General features: G+C 38.2%; 1 protein-coding gene across 1 annotated transcript in view; it reads left to right on the top strand.

Annotated features, from left to right (window-relative positions):
- Positions 1–1632: 1632 nt before the first annotated feature.
- LOC144969689 (ribosomal protein S6 kinase beta-2-like) overlaps positions 1633–27423 on the top strand; it is a 49018-nt gene continuing 23227 nt past the window's right edge. The window contains exons 1-4 of the mRNA XM_078908840.1: positions 1633–1723; positions 13366–13476; positions 15590–15658; positions 23158–23262. Of these exons, the coding sequence (XP_078764966.1) occupies positions 1673–1723; positions 13366–13476; positions 15590–15658; positions 23158–23262 (336 nt within the window). The 5' untranslated portion in view covers positions 1633–1672. The remainder of the gene's footprint in view (positions 1724–13365; positions 13477–15589; positions 15659–23157; positions 23263–27423) is intronic.

The following is a 27423-nucleotide window of genomic DNA, read 5'->3' as shown; positions in this document are numbered from 1 at the left end:
TATTTAAGTATCAAAAGTGCCTTGACTGCTTATAACTTATACCTCTATAAAAATGAAAATACCTCAAAATCAGCCTATGTTTTCCTGCATTTTTATTTCTGGATCACAGCAGCTTCCACGGGTGCTCACACTACTATGTTATGATGATCGACCCAATCAGCAAATTCCGTACAGCACTCGTGTACCATTGCAAACCAACCCTCAATGCGGATACCCCTCTCCAGCGCATAATAGGCAGTGCCCCCGTTTCCAGCCGAAATAAGTCGCGGCAACCCTTGTGCGCAGATTCCCTGACATCGGACTGAGATGCATAATATGCATATATATGTTATATTATAACAGATGGAAGTCAGTTTGGACAAATTCAATCCCTCGAGGGGGCGGGGACATCGAATCCTTGAAACTGGGGGAGAAGTTGCCAGGCTTTTCCACCAGCAAGAGGAGACATTGGGTGGCAGCCAATTGACTTTGGTCGAGAACCTGCTTAACGACAAAATCGACACAAATTTTCTTCACACTCAGCTTTAATACAAGCAAAATTTTGTACATCTAGGACCTATAATTGTTATGCAAGGGTATCTGACGTTAGCCCTACTCAATAAAATGGGGAAACCAAGCACAATGACAAATTTTAGTACTTCATCTTAATGATGTCATTGTTTTGAGAATCATCATGTCATGTTATAAATTTTATGAAATTATAAAGGAAATGCTCTGGCCGGTGCAAAGTTGAGCCTTTGGAAAAACTCTCTTTACTCACATTCTCTCACTAGACTCAGGTGTAAAATATCTCTGTCGAAAGAAATTCTAGTAATAGCGCCTTCCATTCGCCATGACTTGTCTTACCTATAAGTGTTGCTATTGACTACGGACTCTTTGTAAAACACTTTGACATTTAATGGATATGGCGTCATATAAAAGCTCAAGTGTTTTGGGTTTTTTAGTTGTGACAGCATAGAAAGAAGAAAAAAAACTTAACTGGGTATAATTCTCTCCTTACAGCATATTTTCAAGAGTATTCACGAAATGTCATACTAAACCAGCACAAAAATTGATTTATAACAAACTCAAACTCGAAGCAATAAATTCATACGGCATTTAATTTATTCAGTAAGATGAGCTTTACAAAACTGCATTAAGTTCGTATAAATATAACAAAGATGTACTTATAAACAGCTCTGATAACCCAAATTGTCAGTGGCCAATGTATTTACGAGTTTGCTAACCCAAATCGTTTTGGGCTCATTGTTGTAATTGTAACCCTCAAACTAACGCAAAGTATTCTCCATTAGAACATTGTTAAATCAGGCCCATAATTTCGTTCGGATAGTAGACCTTCAAATGAGCACACTTCATCATGGGCTCATTGTTGTAATATAAATACTCTCAAACCAACGGAAAACATTGTCTATTACAACAATGTTAGATTAAGCCCATGATTGCGTTCGGTTATCAGACTTGCAAATAAAAACACGTCAGCTATTGAGCAACCACAACACATGGTCTATTTGCTGTCACTGTCATTTCTTTTGCCCAGAATGATGGAAGGTAGGGCTATCGGAAATATAACTTTTATAAATACACACACACTTTAGTATTGACGTCATCAATATGCGTGTGACTAGACCTGCCTCCATTTTTAGATATTCAAGGGTTATTTGACTGGCTTAAAATGGAAGAGGGAAGAACAAATATTTTCAAGAACATTTTTACCAGCTTTTGGGTAAGATGTTTGGAATATGGACAAGCTACAGTAGTAACTAAAACTAAAACGGAATTAGATGGGGTTTACTCAAACTCAAAGGTTTACTTACACAAAAGAGAATACAGTATTGTTAATTTGATTTTGAATGTTAAGGGAAATGTTGATACTTGAAATTGAAGCTCAAAGGAAAAATAATAATAAAATGGAATAAAAGTTTCAATTAATTGGGACCCTCATTCGTCGTGTTAACAAAGGGGAATTCAGAAACTTCCACAGTATCTGTATAAGTAAATTAAATTAAAAGTTCCATTCCTTTCTGTTTTTGTATCTAGACCGTCTATTTTATGGATGAATTGCGTATCGCCTTCATTTAGATGGGCGAAAAAATATGACCTAGCGCTAAAGTGATTATTTGGGTGGGGAGGCCTTCCGACAGCTCCTACATCCCATGTGTTCTTTTTTTTTTTAATAATGTTCTAGTAGGGGGTTTGGGAGGGGGGACACTTTTTTGTCTTGGAATGAGACGTGTTTGTCCTAGGCCTGGCAGGAATCTTAGCCGGGAGGGAAACAGTCAAATGTTTAATTATACTTTTGGGAGATGCCATTTTTTTTGCCATTTGATTCGTCTCTCTCTGTTATGTACTCTTACATTTTTTGTTTTGAATACGATGATTTGTAAAGCATTTGAGTGTAGGTATTCCTCTTAGTGAAGAGATGTGCCTGTATCTGGAAGAAACTTTTTGTTATTTAATCAGTTTTTTTTTAAACCTACAGAATTTGCTGCATAAATCATTGAACTCATAAATGTAATTGATTGTATTCCAACCATAGATTGTGGTGATTAATCGTATATTCAACCTCATTACGCCTCCATTGATAAAGGTCTCTCCCGTTGAAGGAGACGTTGAATGTGTTTCTAAGTCATTAACGGCACCCCCACAAACAGCGGTTTTTCATTGGCTGTTATACCTTGTTTCAAAAGTTCTGTCACACCCAAAATAAAAGTTACTATGCTGAAATTTGGTACGAACTAGGACAAACATGTCTGCCTTGAATAAAACACAAATTATTGCCGTACACAGTCATCTATGTTAAGGGAGATTTTCAGACTGACCTGGTGGAATTCCGTGTTCACGTTTTATCAAAATGCGGTGTGACCCACCCCCCACCCAAACAAAACAAAAACTTGCATTATAGATACACATCGACGGTGTATTGTCATAATAAGGTCAATGCTTGTTCTGTTAGGAATTTCGCGCCACTTTTGCTACAAGTCAAGTTCTTGACATGGTGACATCCTCCTTGAAGGCCATCTCAGAACATTGATTATTCCTGTTCCTCTGCGGCCATGTGAGATGGAAACAATGCGTTAGGTAAAAATTATCCACTCTTTTGGCTGTGGCAGAACATTGGGGAATAAGCTATATTGAATACACACAGTTTCAACTTCAAACTTCAAGCCTTGCATCTCTGCCCTTTTGTTGACGAAATTTGGATAGCAAAGTGTGTGATTTACTCTGGACCAGTACCGTGTTTTGTTTGAAAAGGAACACATTGTTTGCTTTTGTAAATTAAACAGACGCCTGAATTCAAATTCATTGTTGGTTCTTACTTTCCGAGCCACAGTTGCTGCATCTGTATTTTTTACTTTAAAAATTCTCACACATAATTTCTACATTCAAATAGACCGTATGGCAAGTATCATTGGTCCCGCTGCATTTCTGTTAATAGATTAGCTAACGTCCTACCAAAGTTGTTGCAAACAATTGTTATTGTCCTTTGACACTATCGGCTCTTAAGGAATAATCATGTTTTTATAATTGTAAGGTGTAAACTATTTTACAGCTGAGAAACCTAAACTGAATATATCTAGATTTAACATCTAAATTACCCATTTAGTCCATAGGTGGCATTGATAGGCAATAGAATCATATTATCAGTAAGTTGTATTTGACATCTATTGCACAGACAGTGGAACCTTGGTAACAGTGATTTTGGGACGAGCCAAAAATGCCTGTTATAACCGAGTCCTAATATAGCCGAATGTCAAAGAAAACAACCAACCCAAATGGCCTAAATCAACATTTTCTATCATTATGTAGTGTCACTTGGTAAAAAAAAAAAAAACTCACCAAAACGGAGAGGTTGACTTATATCTTTCCTTCTTTTGATTTTCATTGTTATTATTTCCCCAGGCTAACTCAGTTTCCTTTAGTTTTAGGCTTACCTGAGCGTAATGCATTGTATTTTGATATATTGAGTGGGTTTCGGCAGCGCTGATATAACCGATTAGGACCTTAAAAGTAGTGCGGAGTGGTCCCAAGCATGTTTAGGACCGCCGGTTCTACGTTCCCTGGGAAATGAGAGCCGCAAGGACCGGTTCCAAGAACCGGTTCTTTTTCGACATTGGCCAATCACAAGGCATTGTTGGGACCGCCAAACGATGGGATCGTGCCTACAGTATATGGCTGTAGAACCGCTAAGTGAATGTGAGAGCGGAGAGGGCTTATTACCTGAAAACATGAAAATAGTGCTATAACACTATCTATTAAGCATGTGTGTGTGTGTGTGTGTGTGCGTCTGGGTATGTGTGTGTGTGTGTGCGAAGATTGATGGAGCGGGTCAGGTCAGTGTTAGGGAAAAGGGATTGTTAATATTTTGTGTCTGTGGCATGCTGGACCAAAAGTATGAGAAGAGTGTGTTTTGATTTGTTTTGTTTTGTTTTTTGTTGTTTTTTTTTCGTCTCCATTCCTTTTTTCTATTTTTGTGCGGCTATGTGGTCTTGTGTTATGACACTCGCTTTCGGATCGGAATGTCCTGGGTTCGAGCCTCGCTCTGCGCCTAGTTGAGTCCTTGAAAGACTCTTTACTCACATCCTATCACCGTAATCAGGTGTAAAATGAGTACCTGGTCGTCAACAGTGTTGTCTCTGTCGGAAAAAAAATTGTAACATTGCCTAACAGGCGTCATGTCTCGTTCTACATGTTACGTGTTGCTATTAGTCAGGTACCCATTGTAAAGCGCTTTGATATTGCTCTATATAAAAGCTCAATTTATTTTTTGATTTTAATTTTTTTTTTAATATTTAATTTCTACCTTTGGATAGGATGCTAGTCTATCCCAAAGTACTTTTCGTCCGATCTAACAAACCCAGCTACCCATTCACTGCTGAGTAAACAGGGAGTTCAGAGAAAAAAAAGCTCGACTGTACCCGGGATCGATCTCTGGCCTTTGCGTAAAAAGTGTGCTCTATCAACTGAGCTATTGGGGCCCCCAAATATTCTATTGGGCTTTTTAAAAATACAGACGTTATAACTGTTATTTTGGAAGGAAGATATAATATGTGAAACTCATATTATTTGATTAGTTAAAACACCAAACGAAATTTTAATATTATTGTATTATTTTAAATGACAACCATGGGCTAGAAAGGAGTGGTGAAAGAAGACAAAAAATCGGACTTGCTCGGTTCGAAACACACACAAACACACACACACACACACACACACACACATCTTTAGTAGTCACATTCATTTCAAACAATAACCCATTAGAGAAGAGTGGTCATGCCTTCATCATAGATCATTGTGCGATCGCGCGATCATTATGGTGTAGTAAATTTTGAAATTTACCCCGTATAATGGAATCGTACAAGGCGTGCGCCTCCTGTTCCCCCCATCTCACACACGAAAGGGTGGTTTGCGGAGTGGAGGGAGATGGTCGTCTGTGTCGTTTAGTGTATAGCAAAGGGGGTGGGTGCGATTAATTAAGTGGGATGGGTGGTGATTTGTGGAAGATAGGCAAAAGAATCGCTTGGGCAGTAGTACGGCGCGAAAATCGCTGGGACCGTTGAAAGGTTATAAGAAGTAAGGACCGCCGACGGTTAACCACTTTGGGACCGGTCCCCGGTTCTCAGCTAAAGGACCGTGGGACCGGTCCCAACAGCGCGGCACTACTTAAAAGTCTACGACTTAGACTTACTACAGACATCCTTCGCAAACAGATATCCAAATTAACACACACCATCGACACATCCTCCACATGCTTGAGGCATCGTACTTATCATAATCATTTACTTTACAAAGCCATTAGGTTATTCATACATTTATGTAATCAACATTACCATGCATGCTTAAATTATGTCAAAACCAGTAAATTAGATGCTCTCTTTCCTAACAGAATTACACATCTTGACGATAACCTCCCTTCCCATTCGGCAACACTCCCATCGGTGGATTCACCCATTGAACCTTCCTCTGGCCCCACTGCTCTTAATGGCACCCATAACCAGCCAGTCACCATTGGTGGTTTGGGAGTCCCTCCAACAGCCGGGGACCAGTCTGGAAGCGATCAATTCACCCCACCCACCAGCGAACCCACCCACGTGATGGATAATGTTGGAGCTATCCCCCCAGTAGGAACCACAACAACCACCGGCTGGTGGTTTCTGTCCCCCCGACCATCCAGTTGAGCAGTGCAGAGGAATCGGTCTTAAGGAAAGGTCTCAAGTTCATCCCACTGCGAAGAACGTCCGACCAGTCCCGCATTGAGTCGGATGTACGTCGCTTCATGCGTATTTTACGCTTGAAGTATCACTTCAAAGATGATGAACGTGACCATGACTATGACCGTGACCCGTGATCCGTTTGCCGCTTTCTCACGACGTAAAAGAAACTGGACTCCTAGTCCTGGCAAGTCCCCTACACTCGACCTGTTTATCCAGACTTGTCTTAGACAGATAGAGGCACTACGACCCACACCTATCAAGAGGTCTAACCTCACCCGTCTTGAATGGGCTGCCGTACGATCACTTAGATCACGTCGTGATATAGTGATCAAAGCGGCTGATAAAGGAGGGGCCGTAGTTGTTTGGGACGCTGAGCTCTATAGAGCTGAGGGCCACAGGCAATTGAGTGACCAGATATTTTATGAGAAAGTGACTTCGGACCCAACACTTGCTAACAACACCAGAGTCCACCAGACAATCCAGTCTTTGATATCGCAGGGAGAATTACCTAGTAGAGCAGAGGTCCTTAAACACGACCCCAGCGACCTAGGTTATCCATGTTTTTACATGCTCCCTAAGATACACAAGATCCGGGAATTGTCTGACACTCCACCTGGAAGGCCGATTGTGTCGGCTATCTCGTGCCCCACTGAGAAGGTATCGCAGTTCCTCGATGCGGTATTTCAACGTATAGTTCCCACCCTGCCATCGTATATCAAGGACACTAACCATGCTCTTGGTGTCATTGACGAAATTCGATTCCAGGATGAACGTCCACGGCTAATTTTCACCATGGATGTGAAGGCACTGTACACATCCATACCGCATCCTGACGGACTGCGTGCCATCAGGCATTTCGTCGACCGCCATCCATTACCAGGGATTTCCAGCAACAGCATTGTGAGGCTCACCGAACTTGTGCTCACACTCAACACTTTTGAGTTCAATGATGTATTTTTCCATCAGATCTCAGGTGTTGCGATGGGCACCAAGATGGGTCCCTCTTATGCTAACCTCTTCATGGGCTACCTTGAGGAAACCTTCTTCCATCAGTACAGTGGACCTGCCCCCGAGCTGTTCAAAAGGTACATTGACGACTGTTTCGGCATTACGTCATTGACCCACAGCCAGTTGAAAGGGTTCATCCTAGCGATGGACTCCTTCCACCCGTCCATAGAGTACACTTATGAGATTTCAACCTCTGAGGTGAACTTTTTGGACATCAAGGCTGTATTGACCAGCACGGGAGTACGGACCACTGTACACTACAAGGAAACGGACAGTCACAGCTACCTGCTCTATCGGTCATCCCATCCGGTGAAGTGCAAAGACTCCATCCCATTCAGTCAGATACTCCGCTTGCGGAGACTCTGTCTGGAAGATGATGAATTTGCGCTTCAACGTGATCGCATGCTCGATTTTTTTAGGTCACGGGAATATCCCGAAAGGGTTTTGCTTAAGGCTGTCCGGAAAGCCAGCCTCGTGTCGAGAGAAGCAGCAATGAGGCCTCGCAATGCCAGGAAGCAGGAGACACAACGTCCCATTTTAGTCCTCACGCATCACCCCCATGCCGATCAAGTGAGGAACATCCTATTGCAGAACTATGGGATCCTCCAGGCGGGCGAAGACACCCACAGAGTTTTCTCAGAACCCCCGTTGGTAGCATATCGACGGGATCGTAACCTGAGGGATCTCCTTGTCAGAAGCCGCCTGGAACCCATACCTAGGGATGGACCTAAAGCCAGATCGTGTATGCGACCCCGATGCAAGACTTGTGGGCACCTGTGGGAGTATGACAGAGTCAGCTTTCCAGACAAGATTTGGGACATCAGGCGGCCGTTTACTTGCACTGACCGTAATCTAGTCTATGCGATTACGTGCTCCCTGTGTGGGATTGCTTACGTTGGTGAGACCGGAAAGAGGCTGGGTGACAGATTCGTGCAGCACTTGCGTGACATATCGAACTGTGCAGACACAGCAGTGGCCAGACACTTCAATCTGCCAGACCACTGCGATGTACAGTGTGTGCGTGTGTGTGTGCTCAGTTTTTGCCATTCGGACACTTCCGCCCGTCGACGTAGGGAAACTCACCTGATCAAGTTGTTGGGAACGCTGACTCCACGCGGACTCAACACCAGGATTGACCACCACTAGATGTCAACGTCACCCATATTCATCACCACTGCTGCTCTCACTTCTGCCACTACAGCTACTGCTGCTGCTACTACTACTACTTCTACTACTTCTACTACTACTACTACTACTACTACTACTACTACTTCTACTACTACTACTACTACTACTACTACTACTACTACTACTACTACTACTACTACTACTACTACTATTACTACTACTGCTACTACTACTACTACTACTACTGCTACTACTACTACTACTACTACTATACTACTACTACTACTACTACTACTACTACTACTACTACTACCACTACTACTACTACGACTACTACTACTACTGTTCATACTACTAAAAGTACAACTCTACCTACCTACCTACTATCTATCTATCTATCTATCTATCTATCTATCTATCTATCTATCTATCTAGCTAGCTAGCTAGCTAGCTAGCTATCTATCTACTGATTATCCACCGATTCATAGTCATCTACCTTCCTAGTCTCTCATTTCAATCATCCACTTTTTCATCCTTAATATACATATAGACCCAGCTATCACTCGGCTGTTTACTCGCCCTCTCTCACCTCCCCTCCACCCTTTCTTCTCTCTCTCTCTCTCTTCTCTCTCCTCTCTCTCTCTCTCTCTCTCCTTCTTCTCTCTCCTCTTCTTTCTTTCTTTCTTCTTTCTTTGTCCCCCCCCTCCCTCTTTCCCCTCCCCCCCTTCTCTCTCTCTCTGATTCCCCTCTCTACCCGGTCCGCCTCAAACCAACCCCCCCCCCCCCCCCCCCCCCCCCCCCGCCCCCCCCCCCCCCCTTTTTTTATTTTTTATTTTTTTTTATTTTTTTAAATTTTTATTTTAATTTTTTTTCTTTTATTAATTTCTCTCTCTCTCTCTCTCTCTCTCTCCTCTCTCTCTTCTCTCTCTCTCTCTCTCTCTCTCTCTCTCTCTCTCTCTCTCTCTCCTCTCTCTCCCCTCTTTTCTGACCATCTACCTATCTATCTGCCTATCCATCTATCTATTTATTGGTGTATTCCACTTTACTATCGCATCGTTCCTTCGCGAAGATTCGCCCTTCGCTCATCCAACAAACCCCCCCCCCCCCCCACCTCCGCCGTGACCCTTTCACCTCGCCCCCTCCACCCCCCCCCCTACTGTTCCACTACAGCGTTCTACTACTACTACTACTACTACTACTACTACTACTACTACTACTACTACTACAACTACTACTACTACTACTACACTACTACTACTACTACTACTAACTACTACTACTACTACTACACTCCAATATGTCTTTTATCTTCCATTATAGTCTGGAAAGTTCTGTTCCCTGACGCTGACCTTTGCTTATCAATTAGATCACCCCCCTGGGGCACCCTATCCTCTACCCACGCCACGCTAACATTTCATTCTTTGGGTTTGAAACGAATATTTTTGTGTTCGTGGATAGCTCACACGGTAGAGCCACGCTCTCACCTGCCAGGCGGAGTTGTCGTACCAATAAGGTCGCAGGTTCAAACCCCACCACCGCCGCGAAAAAATTTTTTATTCTCTATTGTCTTCTGGCACTTTTCTACTCACTTCATATCTTGTTGTTACCAACATAAGTGCCTGCTCCACTCACTTTTCTAACATTTCATTCATACTGCAACCACCATTGAGTACAGACGATACAAGTTATTTTTCATTATATTTTATTTGTTTTCCACGTTTATTTGTGTATTGTTGTGCTGACGAAGGGTTTGTACCCGAAACGTCCATTGTCTGTTTTGTTCCCATACGAAGCCTTTCCATTTTCACTCTTTCGTTAGTATTTTACGATCACCGGCTTCAGGCAGCCCTTACCGTTTTCTACTTAAAAGTCCCTGCTATAGAAGATGAATTTTACAAACGACCATGAGAGAACATAAATGGGGATTTTAAAAAAACACACACAAAAAAAAAACCCTGTTATAACCGAGTACCTGTTATATCCGGTCCTGCTATATTGAGGTCCCACTGAATAGATAGTTCGAAGATGACGTCACTCAGGCCTTTGTTATTGTTTTTGCCATCCGCGTTTGTGAGTTGTTCTCACTAAACTGTATTAGCCAGACTATAAAAGTTCATGGTTACACAGAGTTTTGTGTGTTGGTCCGTTATACTTCCGGAAGGCAATGTTGTGAACTCCTTGGCCAAGCGCATTCTATCTATATGAATACTACATGTACTAAATAGGTAAATTAGATGTGAATTTTGAACCACATGACACTTTCATGTCATGTATGTATTAGACTTATATTGGCTTTATAGCCTTTAGTTAATAACCAAGACATCTGTATTCGTTATTCCTATAATATTTTCACAGTTTTCTTGGCTGAAATTTGTGTGAAACTAAAGATTAAAGACTTTATGTCCCATTTAAATTGACGCTTCTATTCCATTTTATTATTATCCTTTATTTCTTCGAGCTTAATTAAGTAGCAACATTTGCATTTAGATGTCTATTTCAAAGTCCAATTATACCTCACATCATATTTTTCTCTTTTCTTTTTAAATTTATTTTGTTTTGTTTTTCTTTTTTTGTAAACAATATGGAAATACAATAAATCTATTAACTTTCTTCTATAATGATTACCTACATGTGACCCAAAATCTTCAAAAGGTATTATATCAGAGCCATATTGAAATTGTAAATGGAATTTATAGTTAAACTTCGGATAGACTTATTTAAGTCAAAGTGATACTAAGCTGCTAGAAGCTGTTAATTGTAAAAAGTGATAAACAAAATTAATATAATAGCTTTAAAAAACACCAAAAATAAACAACAACAAAAAAGAACCCCAAAAAATGGGTGGGGGGGGGGGTGTTGTTGTTGGCTGAAGAAGAGATTTGAGCCCGAGCCGTATCGTCATTTTTTTATTTTGCTCTTTTTTGAAGCTGTTATATTTATTTTTTTGGATAAATGTATATGTTTCTATTAAGTAGAATAAATATAGCTTCATGGTGTTCAGGAACTTAAAATTTCATATTTCTAATCATTTAAACGCTTTAAAAAAATAACTCGGCTTTCGCTTCACCTGACATAATACAATTCGAAGAGGAGGGTCACGTAATAATAAGAATAACAACAACAACAACAACACAACATTTCACTCCTACCAAGATTGCTTAAACAAAGTATTTAACACTGGGCAATAAATGAAAGTAATCCAACAGAGCCATCAGGCCGAATGGAGCCGGAGTATATCCCGGTTTATATAACACGAATAGGTTTATTCATCTTAGGCTTTCGCCATTAAATCAACAATTTGATGACAACATAAATGAAAGTGGAGAACAAAAAAAAAATGGTAAATGGAACCAAAAAATAAACTGATACCATTAATAACCACACAAAAAATACAACAATCGTAAAACCACCAATACGTACAATAATAATAATAATAATAATAATAATAATAATAATAATAATAATAATAATAATAATAATAATAATAATAATAATAATAATAATAATAATAATAATAATAATAATGACAATAATAATAATAACAATACCAATAATAATATTACATCATCATTACTACCACAATCATCACCATTACCACCACCACCATTACCACTATCACTACCACAATCACCATCACTATTACTATGTTTCCAATCAGTTTTTCTCGTTTTTAAACAATTTGATATCCATCACAACAGACCTCACTACTATGAAAATTCCCGTAGAACTACGGCTAAATCCTGAGCTGTATATAATAAATGTTTTTAGTTAAATATTATATCTTGACAACGAAATTCTGTTGCCAGAGCTATCACATAAAGGAGTTAAAAACATTTATCCCCACGCATTATAAGGACAAGCTGGTGATTTTTAAGGGTAGTTAAAATGTATACGATGTTATTTACCCTGAAAACGACGTATTACATTATCCAATTTCAAGTAGGCAGGTCTGCTATGATAAGTATCAGTTCCATAGTCAAAATAAGACTAACAAAAATAACGTTGATTTAATATTAGGCTTTCGCAAATAATCCATATAATTTGATGAAAACATACATGAAAGAGAAAAAAAAGGTAAATGAAACCAAAGCATAAAATGATACCATTAATAATCCCCCCCCCCCAAAAAAAAAAAGAACATTGTAATACCACGACCAATAATAATAATTGGAAAAAAAAACAGAAGCGTCACAGCAATAATACCTAGTATTTTTGTAAATGATGGCCACGGTTATACCCCATTCGTTGACAATAAAGAAGATAGGAATTAAATCATGATAATTCTGTGTCGGATAATAAAGTTATTGACATTTTTTAATACTAGGTGTACCAAAATGCTTTGGTCTGGGTGATCTTTATCCTCGGTGAAATTCCAACATAAATAATCCACCCCCCCCCCCCTTTTTAAAAACTTATTTAACACGTTAATTAAAGTTCCAGAAGAGTGGGATTTTGCGAACATTGCCTAGAAGTTACAGACATATTAGTTTAACGTATTGTTTGGTAGAATTACAAAATTAATTCCCAAAGACAAATTAGCGAATCTTTTAGATTATCACAAACATTTAAGTAATTTTCCCTACTGATATAGAGCGAAACAACCTTGTATACTTCAATTATTCCATGTCAAGGGTTGTTTTCTTTGTTTTTAAGAATTTTACGGCGTTTGTGACGCATAATATAGGCCATTTCAGGGCATTGAAAGAACAGAAAATGTTTAAGGTAGTCGAAAAGTATACTTTTGTCAAATAGCAATTGATTGCCACCCTTTGGATAGGATCTAGTCTATCGCAAAATACTTTCCGCCAGATCTAACAGACCCAACTACCCAATCACTGCTGGATGGGCAAGGGGGTAGGGGGGGGTCAGAAAAAAACAACAAAACCTCAACTGTACCGTGATCGATCTCGGTCCCGTTGTGTGTTAAGCAAGTGCTCTCCCAACTCAGCCATCGGGACTTGGAAATAAATTCAGTATTAAATAAATACAATCTATTATAATTTATATCCTGTTTCAGCGTCCCAAAGCGCATTTAGCAGAGGAGCTCTCCCCACTTCAACCTAACAAGAGAGTTGAATTTGCCAGCCAGCACCTGATTAAATCCACAGACAACGAAAATGAGATTTTGGTAAATTATTAATAAATGGCACTGTATCTATGTATCTTCCTACTCCTCTCTCTCTCTCTCTCTCTCTCTCTCTCTCTCTCTCATATATATATATATATATATATATATATATATATATATATATATATATATATATATATACATAATATATATATATATATATATATATATATATATATATATATATATATATATATATATATAACACTCCCCGATGATTGCATAAACGAACAGAAAAAAAAAAAAAAAAAAAAAAAAAAAAAAAAACAACTGTAAGATTTAATACGAGGGCTATCCCAGAAATAAAGTAAGTAGAGCCATATCTCCTGAACCAATGATGATATTCGAAATATGTAAACCGGAGATTAAAGATAATTTTGTTGTGCATCAGTGCTGAACGTTTCGGCACTATTGATGAACAAGATTCTGATCTGCATAAAAACAAAGATGCCTACTCCCATACCTGAGTGGTCCAAAGAAGAAGGTCAAGCTGTAATAAGGTTTTTTGCTGCAATTGGTAAGCGTGTATGGAGAATCTGTGATGAGCTTCAAACAAGTAGTTTTCTGGTTAAATGAGTTTCAACAAAGTCGATCAAATGTGCATGATAAGCAACGCGCAGGGTGATCTCCTTCTGCCCATTCACAACAAAATGTCCAACGTGTTGAGACCCTGATTCGTGAAGGCAGGAGACTGAATGTTCGCGAAATTGCCCTTAGACTTGAAATGTCAAAATCTGCTGTTGAAAGAATAATCAAGCAATTGGACTTTAGGAAAGTTTCCGCTCGGTGGGTCCCGAAACAGCTGACAAAAGACCATCAGGCACAGAGTGCAGAAGTGTCACAGAACATCCTTCAACGAGTCCATGACATGAGCAAGAAATGCGAGTTGGACTTGGTGGAGACCTTGGACCTGCTGACCAGTCTATGTGTTTTCTTGACCATATGACCACCACAACACGCCAGAATCAAAAAAGGATTCGATGATCTGGAAACGTCCTTCTTCGCCATAGGCCAAAAAGTTAAAAGTGCAACATTCAGCGAGAAAGTTGATGGCCACCATGTCCTGGGATGCCAAAGGTGTTCTCTTGATTGATTTTCTGCAACCAGGTCAGACCATAAACGCTGCCAGATACTGTGAAACTTTGAACAATCTTAAAAAGGCGTACGACGAAAGAGACCCGGTCGGCTCAGCAGAGGAGTCATTTTTCAACACGACAATGCCACTCCCCATACTGCAAACATGACAAAGCACTGGTTCCAAAGGAATGCGTGGGAAGTTTTACCACATCCTCATCATAGCCCAGATATGGCCCCGTCAGATTTCCATCTGTTTGGGCCCCTTAAAAGACACTTTGGTGGAAAAAAGTTTGACGATGACTATGAATTGATTTCAGAAGTGGAGAATTTCCTGTAATGTCTTGACGTCAATTTTTTTAGGGAGGGGGTATTTGCCTTCCTGTCACAATGGAGGAAATGCATCGATCGGAACGGCGACTATCTTGTGAAGTAAATAAATGATGTCAAAGTTTATACTGTAAGTTTCATTCAATTCCATTCACAACTGTCTGAGTTACGAGCTTACTTACCTTATTTCTGGGACAGCCCTCGTAATTATCATTTGAATACTTGTATTTGTATTCTATTTATGTATTTACCACTCCTTTAAAATTAAAGTCGAGTAATTTTATTTCGTGGTTTTTGTTTATATATATATATATAATATTATATATATATATATATATACAATATATACAATACACACACACACATATATATATATATATATATATATATAAATATATCTTTCCTCTCTCTCTTTTCTCTCTCTCTCTTCCTCTATATATATATATATATATATATATATATATAATATATATATGTGTGTGTGTGTGTGTGTATGTTTGTATAATGATAACGCCATTCCCATAAGAAATGCTAAATGACGCTTTCCGATTGAAAATAATGAAAATAATGATGATGATGAAGGCGACGACGAAGATAATGATGATGATGATGATGAAGATGATGATGATGATGATGATGATGATGATGATGATGATGATGATGATGATGATGATGATACTAAAACAATTATCCTCTACTTACAACATAGCACTTTATGTTCGACGATACCAAATTGGAGAAACGACAATCATTTCGGCCTCTAACAGTCGCGACAATGGTAAGTTATATTTATGAAGAGATTAGTATAAGCCATAGAATTAAACGAATGAGAATACTTACGGAGCCTAAAAAAAGCATCCATCAATGAAAGCCTTCAGCGCCATTTTGTCTTGGGCTGGGAATGTAAACATTACCATTCATTCGGTCTCTATGTCAACATAACGACACAACAAAAACAACAACAATATCAAAATCCGCAATAAAATGGTTCAGAACTGTTGCGTATATTTATGCCACAATAAAACTGCCAAAGATGAAGTTAGAGAATGTATGTAATCATGTATTATAATAATCTATGAGTTTTCCAACCACCACATCACCATTGTCACTACTACTACAACCACCATCACCACTTCATCACTACGACAACTACTTCAACCACCACCACTACATCATTATCACTACTACACCACCACCACATCATCATCACTACTAAAACCACCACCACTCCATCATCATCACTACCACTACTACTATAAAGATCACTACCACCACTATTACAACCACCACCACCACATATCAGCATCACGACCACTACAACTGCAACAACCACCACTAGATCATTATCACTACCTCCACTACTACAACCACCACCACAATATCATCACTACCACTACTACTACACCACCAGCAGCACATCATCATCATTACCACTACTACTACAACCACCACAACCACATCGTCATCATTACCACTACTACTACATAACTACCACTACTACTACACCACCAGCAGCACATCATCATCATCATTACCACTACTACTACAACCACCACTAACACATCATCATCACGACCACTACTACTACAACCACCACAACCACATCGTCATCATTACCACTACTACTACAACCACCACTAACACATCATCATCACGACCACTAATACTACAATCACCACCACCACATCATCATCACAACCACTACCAATTGAGCTTTTATCTAGCGCAATATCCACTAAACGTGCTCAAAGCGCTTTACAAGGGGTCCCCGGCCAACAGCAACACTGAACATATAGGACGGGGCATGACACCTGTTAGGCGATATTATAATTTTTTCGGACAGAGACAACGCTGTTAACGGCCAGATACTCATTTTACACCTGAGTACGGTGAGAGAATGTGAGTAAAAAGCCTTTTCCAAGGACTCAACTATGTGCCGAGCGAGGTTCGAACCCAGGAACTTCCGATGCGAAAGCGAGTGTCATACCACAAGACCACATAGCCGCATTACTACAACCACCACCATCACCATATCATTATCATTACCACTACTACTACAACAACCACAACCACATCGTCATCACTACTACTACTACTGGAACCACCGCCACCATATCGTCATCATTACCACTACTACTACAACCACCACCACTACATCATTATCACTACCACTACGGCTACAACCACCACCACATCATCATCACTACCACTACTACTACAACTACAACCATCACATCATCATCAATACCACTACTTCTACAATCACGAACACCACATCATCCTCACTACCACCAGTACTACAATCAATACCATTAGGTTTTGGAACTTTAATTCATTTGAAATAAGGAAACTTCGGAATTGTATTTGGCATTGTGTTTATATATCATAATATAATTCTAATCAGTTATCTATTTAGAACTAGATACTATACAGTATGTATGCCAAATACCAACCCGATTCCCTTTTCTTGTGTGCGGGGATTCCTCTTTCAGAAATTCCTACGAGTGGTGTCTGAAATTCCTGTAAGCCAAATTTAAAGTTGGCGTCTCTGTGCTATGATGATTCAGTGAGTGTGAGAGAGAGTCATCACTAACACATAAACAACAGAAACAATTTTAAAACATGACTATTAAACGCGACCACTCACACACGAGGCTATACTATTTATCCTTTTCTCTATATAGAACAGGACAAGACAAGCAATAGCTTGACTCTCTCTACACTTCGCATTGATGTTTGTCGTCTGACAAGTTCAACTCTCGGTCGACCTGTCAATATTCCTTTTTGCCTAGGACGTAATCATTGTTGTGTGGTTTTGACCGTGAAGAAAACCTTAAGAAGTCACATTTATATTATTTTAGAGACATCGTTTTGAATAATTTTGAGTTAAACGAGCGAGCAGGAAGTTATTTTCTTAGATGTCGTGAACGGCCGATCAGCGCTTGTTTACTATAGTAACGCAATTCCCAGCCCAAGTCAAAATGGCGGATGGTTTTCTCATCGAAGCCGCTGGTTGGCAAGCCAATAAGAGCGCCGTACGGTTTCCATTGGTAAATTCCTTGGTATAAGCAGACTCAAATATTTATCATATGTGTTGTAAACAACTAAAGGGCAATGCGTTTTTAAAAATATATTATTCTCTTGATAATGTATTGTCTCACAGTTGTTTACAAGCTTAAAATAAGTTCCGTATCTGAATCAAACTGTGGGCTTGCCCAATCAATGTAACAATGTCTTTCGCTTAAAGAAACTTTCTGTCGTACTCTGGATAAACACATATTAAAAAATTTGGCCAGAAAACTCGTCCTTCAAATATCGACCGATTTAAATGACTCTCATCTTGGCAAACACTCCCAAAGCCGGGACTATTTTAAGGACGAGTTTTCTGGTCGGAGTCCCGGGTTTGAGAGTTTTTGACAAGGTTAATCATTTAAATCGATCCATATTTGAAGGACGAGTTTTCTGGCCAAATTTTTAAATATTGTTTCTCCAGAGTACGGCAGCTTTGACTTGCGCCTTTTTGGCGATCGCCTCCTAATCTTCTGAAAGCGAGGCTCTGGCTGCTTCTCTTATTTGAGTGAGTTCTTTCCACTGATGACGGTCTGCTGCGATGGATTTAAAGTATTCTAAATCCTTGTCGCATATCAGTACCCTTAGCCTACGTTCTTTATTTATCATAATGTTTATGTTTGTTGTGGGTCTGCCTTTATGTTCGTTATGTCAGCTTGGTGTAAAGAATAGCACCTTTTTGGAATATTTCTGTCTTTCCTTAAAATATGTCCACATAGTCTCCATGTTGTTTCCAAAATTTGAATCGATAGCGGCGTGTCTTCGCATTTTATGTACAGCGATTTGATGCTTATTTTGGTTGGGTAGTGCTTATTTAGAATTCTCATGACCTTTTCCTGTGGAAGGCATCTAGTTTATCTTCTTCCCCTTTTATTAGTGCCCATGTTCCACAGTTGTAAATAAGCACTGATTTAACAAGGCTATTGTGTAACTTTATTTTTGTTTTTCTTCTCAGCTTGTTGTTTCTAAGCCATACATGTGTCAGCTTATTGAGAGAGGCTGTGGACGGATGTTTTTGTATTTCTACGTCTTTGTCTCCAATTAACGATACCACTTTTTTGTCTTTTTCCAATATTGCTCGTCTTTGTCAAGTTTCGTAATGTCGGTTTTATCGGCGTTTACGAAAGATAGCGTTTTTCTAATGCTTTTTTGTACGACTTTTACATTGAAATCTTTACTAGTGATGAAATCAATATCGTGTTCGTATGATAAGAGAAGCTTTAGGCAAAATACACTGAGCCGGAGCTCAGTGCCAACAGGTGTCAGCCATGTTGACCGGAAATTTGACCGGAACAATGTCTTTCGCTGAAGAAATGTTATGTTGAGTAATTTCTTTCAACGACATCGTTAAAACACACACATAGCTACCATGTTGTGGAAATTTAATGTAACATTTGCGACATAATAAGCGGACCCTGCAAAGGGATTTGGTTTATATTTGTATAATATACATGTATTTATAAACAGAATCTAAACGATGTCCAATTTTTCGGTAAGCGATCACGTGATAGAATTGTATTGCCGGAAGTTGAAGGCCAGGGCCCGTTTTCATGAACGAGGACTAGATTTAGTTATTTATTACTAGTCAAGTACATGACTTGCTAGTCTTAAGCCTGAACGAAGCAAGTGACTTTAAAAATCGGATTTCATGAACATTTTCTAGCCTCTTGCCTAGAAGTGGGCGTTGTAAGGACGGTGACTAATTCGGCTGGTTTTGTGCTGGTAACATCCCGCTCTCCAGTACATGATGGCACATAAGATGCCCGCCTTCATACTGTCAACGCAAAAGATTTCCAAAGAGGAAATTAGCAATACATCCGATTTAAATAATATTTCGTACTTTTTATATTTTAACTTACTTTTGTCATGACGAATCCAATCACGTGATATTGACTTCGGGCTGCTAGACTACAATGGTGTCCATGGTCTATATTTAAGACAATGGAAGTTTCAATGAAACTCAAGCAAATTGAATAACCCCCCCCCCCCCCCCCCCCCCCCCTCACCCCAAAACAAAAAAAAAACAACAAAAAACAAACAAACAACCAAACAAAACAAACAATCAAACAAAAGAGAAAGTGTGTTCTGACAAATCACATTATTTCAGTCAGTGACAAAGCCAGCAGAATAACTTTTGTCTCCACTATACTTTCAAATAATTTTTGTTGTTGTTCTTTGACGCAAATCGAAGTCTAGATTCAGTCTTTTAAATTTATTTTTTAAAAATAGTTTTTGCTCACAAAAATGTGTACTTTCGACGATCTGCACTTATCTTATAGTTTTTTAAAGCCAGTATCAATAGCGACAGGACACTTTTGCCTCTGTCATTCGTAACCGACGTAATTTACTTCGGAATCGAAGCTCTTTCATATAAAAATAGCTTCTATCTTGTTACGCTAAGACGTAACCTAGTAACTGGTCTCAAACTAAAGCATGAAGTCTTGCCTCAGCAAATGACTACAACTTGGTCAAGCTTAGTCCGAAGGTGCCGTGATTTTAGTCTCGGACTTGCTTAGTCAACTCACGTGAAATACGATTTTGTCAAGTCATTGACTTAAGTCAGAGATAGAGACTAAGCGCTAGTTCACGAAAACGGCTCCAGAGCAGTAATTGATGCGTTATCTTACATACCCCCCCCCCCCCCTTTCGGTTCAAACTTAAAGCAAATATTTCTCATAAAAGGTTTACTTCAAATATTATATAGAACACGGATTACGGTGTGTTGTAATTCATTAGTATGTAGTAGTAGTAGTTGTATATAATATGTATAGTAGTAGTAGATAGTAGTAGTAGTAGTAGTAGATATAGTAGTATAGTAGTAGTAGTAGTAGTAGTAGTAGTAGTAGTAGTAGTTAGTAGTAGTAGTAGTAGTAGTAGTAGTAGTAGTAGTAGTAGTAGTAGTAGTATAGTAGTAGTAGTAGTAGTAGTAGTAGTAGTAGTAGTAGTAGTAGTAGTAGTATAGTAGTGATAGTAGTAGTAGTATATAGTAGTAGTGTAGTAGTAGTAGTAGTAGTAGTAGTAGTAGTATAGTAGTAGTAAGTAGTAGTAGTTAGTAGTAGTGAGTAGTAGTAGTAGTTAGTAGTAGTAGTGAGATAGTAGTTGGAGTAGTTAGTAGTAGTAGTAGTAGTAGTAGTAGTAGTAGTAGTAGTAGTAGTAGTAGTAGTAGTAGTAGTAGTAGTAGTAGTAGTAGTAGTAGTAGTCGTAGTAAACCTCGCAGTCCGAATGACGCTTGCTGAGAATTGTGTAATTCAGCCATGGTCGATCAGTATAGCTTTCTCCATCCATGTTGTTAATTGCTTCCATTGGCTACGGTCCTGGGCCAGAGTTTTGAGGCTGTCAAGATCTTGTTGTGACTTTAGTACGAAGGGCACTAAAATACGAAAAACAAAATTCAAAACTCTCTGGGTGGTACCTTTTTATATAAATAGAGAATTAAGTGGTAACTAAGGTAAAAACCCGTGGTTTGGACCCAACACTCCGTATATGACTGATATGGCTCTGTGCATGGCAATTGGAAGCAATTGTCTCACTAACCGCTCTTCCGGGTCAAGACTCATTGGAAGTGTACAACCGGTCCTCCAAAGGACGAACAATGGATAGGTTACACATTGAGCGGCATAACTATTTTATTAGCATGGTGTATAGGCGGAATCTTATGAGTACAGGTCGTAAATGAACAAGAATGGATGATTTTTATTGACGACCAGCATTTATTTGGGCTAAAAAAATTAGATGCCATTACTATGAAACCAAAAAATCTGTTCCACGAGGTATCTTTCCAGTCCTCCGAAAGAGTGGTTTCACACTTCTATAGAAATAGGAACCAGTATTTCGACATCAAACTTTTGTTCTCTTTAGCGATAACATTTTACAAGCGGAGAGAGCTTTCCCGCCTACCCTTTGTCTTGTATTTTAGTCAGTTTTACCTGTCACTTGTCGGCTGTCGGTGATTCTTGCGGCTCCAGTGTGATCACCAACATAAGGGAAGCAATTTGTGAGATTTGTACAATTATTATCAATTCTAAAAATAGAATACTTTTGCCACGATTCTATTGATATGTTTCAATTCTTTTCTATAATATTTCGAAGGTGTTCAGTTGTGTTCAAAAACTATTCTCTTGCCCATTTTTTACATAATATTAATATCACAAATTATTAAATTTTATATCCATTTACCAACAGACCTCAGAATAATAAAGTTTTCATGGATTACTCATCGTATTGGTACTCAATGCTCTGTAATGGCCAAACCGATTCCTTCTAATTTCTAATGCTAATGTTCTAATTGTACATATTCAAAAATACAGAGTTGTTTCTGACAACGGTTTATACGAATATTCAGTAAAAAAAGAATCTCTCTGATGCATCAATATTCACAAAATGTATGTCTTTGGGCCATATTCATCAGAAAAAAGCCACAATTTCTTCAAAACGATTGCATGTATCAATAAAAACGTGTTTAAAAAATTAGATAACATAATGTATGTACTTGCTAAATTTCTAGGTTATGTTATAAAACCACAAAGGCACTGATAGTATGAATATCCTTATTTGCTTGGGTCATTAGTTAATTTTATATAAAATAGAGAGAGAGAGAGAGAGAGAGAGAGAGAGAGAGAGAGAGAGAGAGAGAGAGAGAGTGTGTGTGTGTGAGAGAGAGAGAGAGAGAGAGATAGGAGTGAAATATCTGTTCAATGTTATAGTTATCATATAACGTTATAACAAGTGTAACTAAATGACAAATTGCCATATATATGTGACAATAAAGATTCTATTATTTTATTAATATTATTATATTATTATTATTATTTTATTATTATTATTATTATTATTATTATTATTATTATTATTATTATTATTATTATTATTATTATTATTATTATTAATTTTATTGACTGAAATAAAAGTACAATAACTAATTCGAGTAGTTATTCCACCCAATCTCATCGTCCTTCGACTATAAGTGCGAACAGGTATTTGAAAGTAAGAGTACTTGAACAATACTTGCGACTGACTGGTGACGTGTACTGTAGGAAATTGATATTTGTTATAATGGAAGTATACAAAAAGCAGTTGGGTGCACAATAACAATATTGAGACCTTTTAATTTGCAATACTTATGTGCATTTTTAAAAGAAAAAAAGAACTTTTGAAAGCAATGGCTTTGAATAAGAGCAAATCTTTTGAATCTGTGTTTTATCTCATCAGACCAGAGATGACGGAATACCACAGGCCAGGGATGAAAGGAAACGTCTCCAACCTGATGACTGCTACCTGATTTGGTCAACAACATTTGTAGGAAGATTTGGTGCGGTGAGTGTTACACACACACACACACACACACACACACACACATATATATATATATAGGCCTATATATATATATATATATATATATATGTATGTATATATATATATATATAATGTAATAATATATATATATATATATATATATATATATATATATATATATATATATATATATATATATATATATCGGGTGCAAGAAAAAACAAATTGGAAAAGTATAGAAGCCTGCTGCCGCGAGACTATAAATTATACAAATTTGAAATTTAACTCCAATTAAACTCAATTATTCAAATGTATGAATACAATTTTTTAAAAATATATGTTGAAATATTTTCATTCCACAAAAATGCCATATCGTAATTTTCATATTTCAAGGTGATATTTCGATCCGTCATTTTGGTTTATGACTGATCTATATGGGTTTTTTAAAATCAAGATCCATATGATTTTCTAATGTCTTAAATTGTGAGTCAATCACATACTTTTTGAAATGACTCTTTTAACTCGATGTGTAAAACGCAGTAGTAGTAGGCATTAGAGCTTGGGCGGGAATTGGTTTATAAGTGTTTTGCAAATACCGAGTCTTTCATGGAAATGTCTTTCTAACTCCGAGTCGCTCGGTTTGGCTTGCTGTCTTGGCACAAATGAAACCTAGATGTCTTATTTTGTGACCTAGATGTATCGTTTTGTGACCTAGATGTATCGTTTTGTGACCTAGATGTATCGTTTTGTGTGTGAACCCGTACGGGTAAGTACTGCGAGCCTTCCAAGTCAGAAAAAAGATAACCAGCAAGCTTGAAAATAAAACCCGAAAAAAAACTCTAGAACTTAACCCTTCAAAGTCGAATTTCAATCTTACTTGAACCTAAGATAAGATCTTACCGTCTTGATCAAAAGACAAATAACGGCAATGCCATTATAGTTTAATTGAAGCCCAAGTCGCGTTATTCTTACTGCTCTAATGGAAACGCTTTACTCTGCATTAAAAATAATATAAAGGGAAACTCAGTGTCACTGGCAAAGGGTTAATTGCACCAGTCCAGCAAATTCTGACACCCCTACCTCACTTGCTAATCATAGAAAAAGTAAATAGCAATCAACAATACTGAATTGAATGAAAATAAGAAAAAAAAAGGGGGGGGGGGCGATGGAGGGGGAGGGGAGCAAAAAAAAAAAAAAAAAACCAACCCAGTAACAATATAACCCTTTCAAGGTGAAATTCGATCTTATTTTCACCCAATACCGGATCTTCCCGTTTCCATTTAAAAAATAAACAAGTAACGGCAAAGCGATTATAGATAATTGAAGTCCGAGTCGTGATACTCTAACTCCCTTCTCGGTCGAAACACTTTATTCTTCATGAAGAATAATAAAGAAACTATTATCCGAAAACAAAAAATCCCATGTACTACGTCATCAGGCAACCCTTCTCTCATTCATCCTGGGCTGCCAGGTTGGATTATTTTAATCCAAACCGCCTATATTTGGATTTTTTTTTTTTTTGGTATTGGCTTGGATTATTCATGAAATATTGTCTGGCAGCCCTGCTTTCATCTCCGCCCCCCCCCCCCCCCCCCCCCCCCCCCGCCATGCTCCATCCCTTCACTTCATATCCCTCCAATCTATCGGTAAATCGGAATTTCCTGCTCGGATTGTGAATTGTTTTCTCTCTCGTTCAATTAAAACTAAGACATCGGGTAGCTTGTTTACTATTGGATGTGAACTGGTTTAAACGCGATACAGTTCCGAGTTCCGATCTAATAGAGCAGTAAAGTTAGGTGCCCCAAACGTAAACAATAACAAGTTGCTAGTGATTTCCGTTAGGGACCGGAATAATTTACGCACAATATAGGTCTCCCAATTTTGTAGTTTGAGTTGTAGGTAATACACTTTCAGTATTGAAAATATGTTTACATAAAATCTAACAGTTGCAGAAATAATAATATAAGGCTAAATTATTATGAAAATCAGGCTCCGAATAATTCTCGTTTTGTTCACACCAGCGCAATAATTTGCTCTGGCCTAAAAATAGATAGACTAACTTTTGATAAATTTTAGAAAATTTTACCTTTTGTTCCATAAAATATCCATATCTAGACATTATTTGATGCATGATCGAGTATTTATGAATATGTGTTTCTTTTGCCACCTAACAGCCAAATTGTAAAGGTTATTTTTTTCTATTATTTACATTGGAACGTGAGCTGTCAAGACAGGAACATGTGGTTTGCCACGTGCTTCTCGACCTTTGTTTACGTTTGGGGCACCTAACTTTACTGCTCTATACTCGATAAATCGTTTTGTCGCAAGGGTATCGATGACAGCGAGCTGTTCGGTCTACCGCCACAACTCTAGTAGTCATACTACCGTCTCAAGAAACGATGGTTTGTGCCCTGTGTGATTTTGGCCTCATCGGTCTTGTTGAGAGCAGCGACGGGTGTGACTCAGCAGCCAAATCCTTCCATGACAGTCTCTAGCACAGTTACTGCACACGTAGTTTGACTGTGTGTTTGGTGTTTGGTTCTGCTGCCTCTCTTTCCTCCTTGCTCTCCTCTCCGCAAACTTTTTTTTTTCTCCTCTCCTCACCTCGCTTGACTCCCTCCCTCACAGCACATCTCCAGCCACTGCGGTTGCCAGCAAGCGATTCCGTTGTGTTTAATACCGACAATTTGTCGTAGACAGCAAATGTGGACGTTTTTCAGGCGGTTCTCCTGTCTGGCGTATGCTGTCCAGGATTTACTGTCGTACTGTAGGCTACTTAGTACGCACGCCTGGTAGATTTTAAATTTGGTGTTCAAAGTGAGTTACTTACTGGTCTAGACTCTCTTGCTCAGTTGTGCCATGACAGCGGCAGCTTTGGCGATGCGCTTGTCTAATTCTGCATCAAGTGAGAGGTTGCTGGTGATGGATGTGCCCAGGTATGTGAAGTGGTCAGTGACTTCTAGCTCCTCGTTGTCAATGCTAATTGCTTGTATAGAGGCAACATCCTGACTCATGACGTTTGTTTTCTTGATTCTGATCGTCAGCCCGAATTTCCTGCATGAGTTGTACCACCCTTATAATCAATCAGTGACCAAATGCTGTAAGTTCAAGGAATACAATTCAGGGTACATTGGAGGCTATTCATCATAGGAAAAAAGTCGAATATGATTGCTGCTCGTACTGAAAATTATGTAGCATTAATAGATGCAAAAAACGTATTCCAGACTTTGTCCTGACCGGTCATTTGTGTTTGCTTTTTAACTAGACGCAGCAAATTTTGATATCGTGAATTTTATACAAGTTTGGTATGACCGGCATAGTTCCTTAATCAATAAGGCATTTTTATTAAACTTGGAAAGAACTAACTTAAGGTTGTTGTTGCTTGTAACTTTTAGAATATTTTCAGTGTCTACTCAGTACTGAAATAGCGTCGTAATTTCTTTGTTTTCGTATATATATATATATATATATATATATATATATATATATATATATATATATATATATATATATATATATAAATATAACTGGAGTCACTCACCTATTTATGGCCGAAACACATGTTTCTGTGGTCTTCATCCACGTCGACAGTCGGCATTTTATGTCCGTAGAATCTCTACTTGTACTCTCGTACCTAGAAGTACCCACTAACACTCATATATATATATATATATATATATATATATATATATATATATATATATATAATAGATAGATAGATAGATAGATAGATAGATAGATAGATAAATAGATAAATAGGTAGATAGATAGATAGATAGATAGATAGATAGATAGATAGATAGATAGATAGATAGATAGATAGATAGATAAATAGATAATTATTGATGATGCAAAGGACGAAAATGTAGAATGTAATATCGCTTAACAGGCGTCATGTCTCGTCCTAAATGATGAGTGTTGCTGTTACCCCTTATAATGCGCTTTGAAAACGTTTAGTGGATATTGCGATAGATAAAGGCTAAGTTGTTGGGGGTTTTTTTGTTTTTGTTTTGTTTTTGTTTGTTTGTTTGTTTGTTTTTTTTTTTTTGTTTTTTTTTGGTTTTTTTTTTTTTTTTTGTTTTTTGTTTTTTAAAACTCATTTCCAATCAAACGCCCTCAAATCTTTCTTTTTAGAATCACCGGCAACGCCCCCTATTCTAACTTGAATTTATCCCTTTCTAT

The sequence above is a fragment of the Berghia stephanieae genome, chromosome 3 (genome assembly GCF_034508935.2).
Source record: "Berghia stephanieae isolate SIO BIC M18660-M18661 chromosome 3, UCSD_Bste_1.3, whole genome shotgun sequence".
NCBI lineage: Eukaryota > Metazoa > Mollusca > Gastropoda > Nudibranchia > Aeolidiidae > Berghia > Berghia stephanieae.
This window is presented reverse-complemented; position numbering and strand designations above follow the sequence as displayed.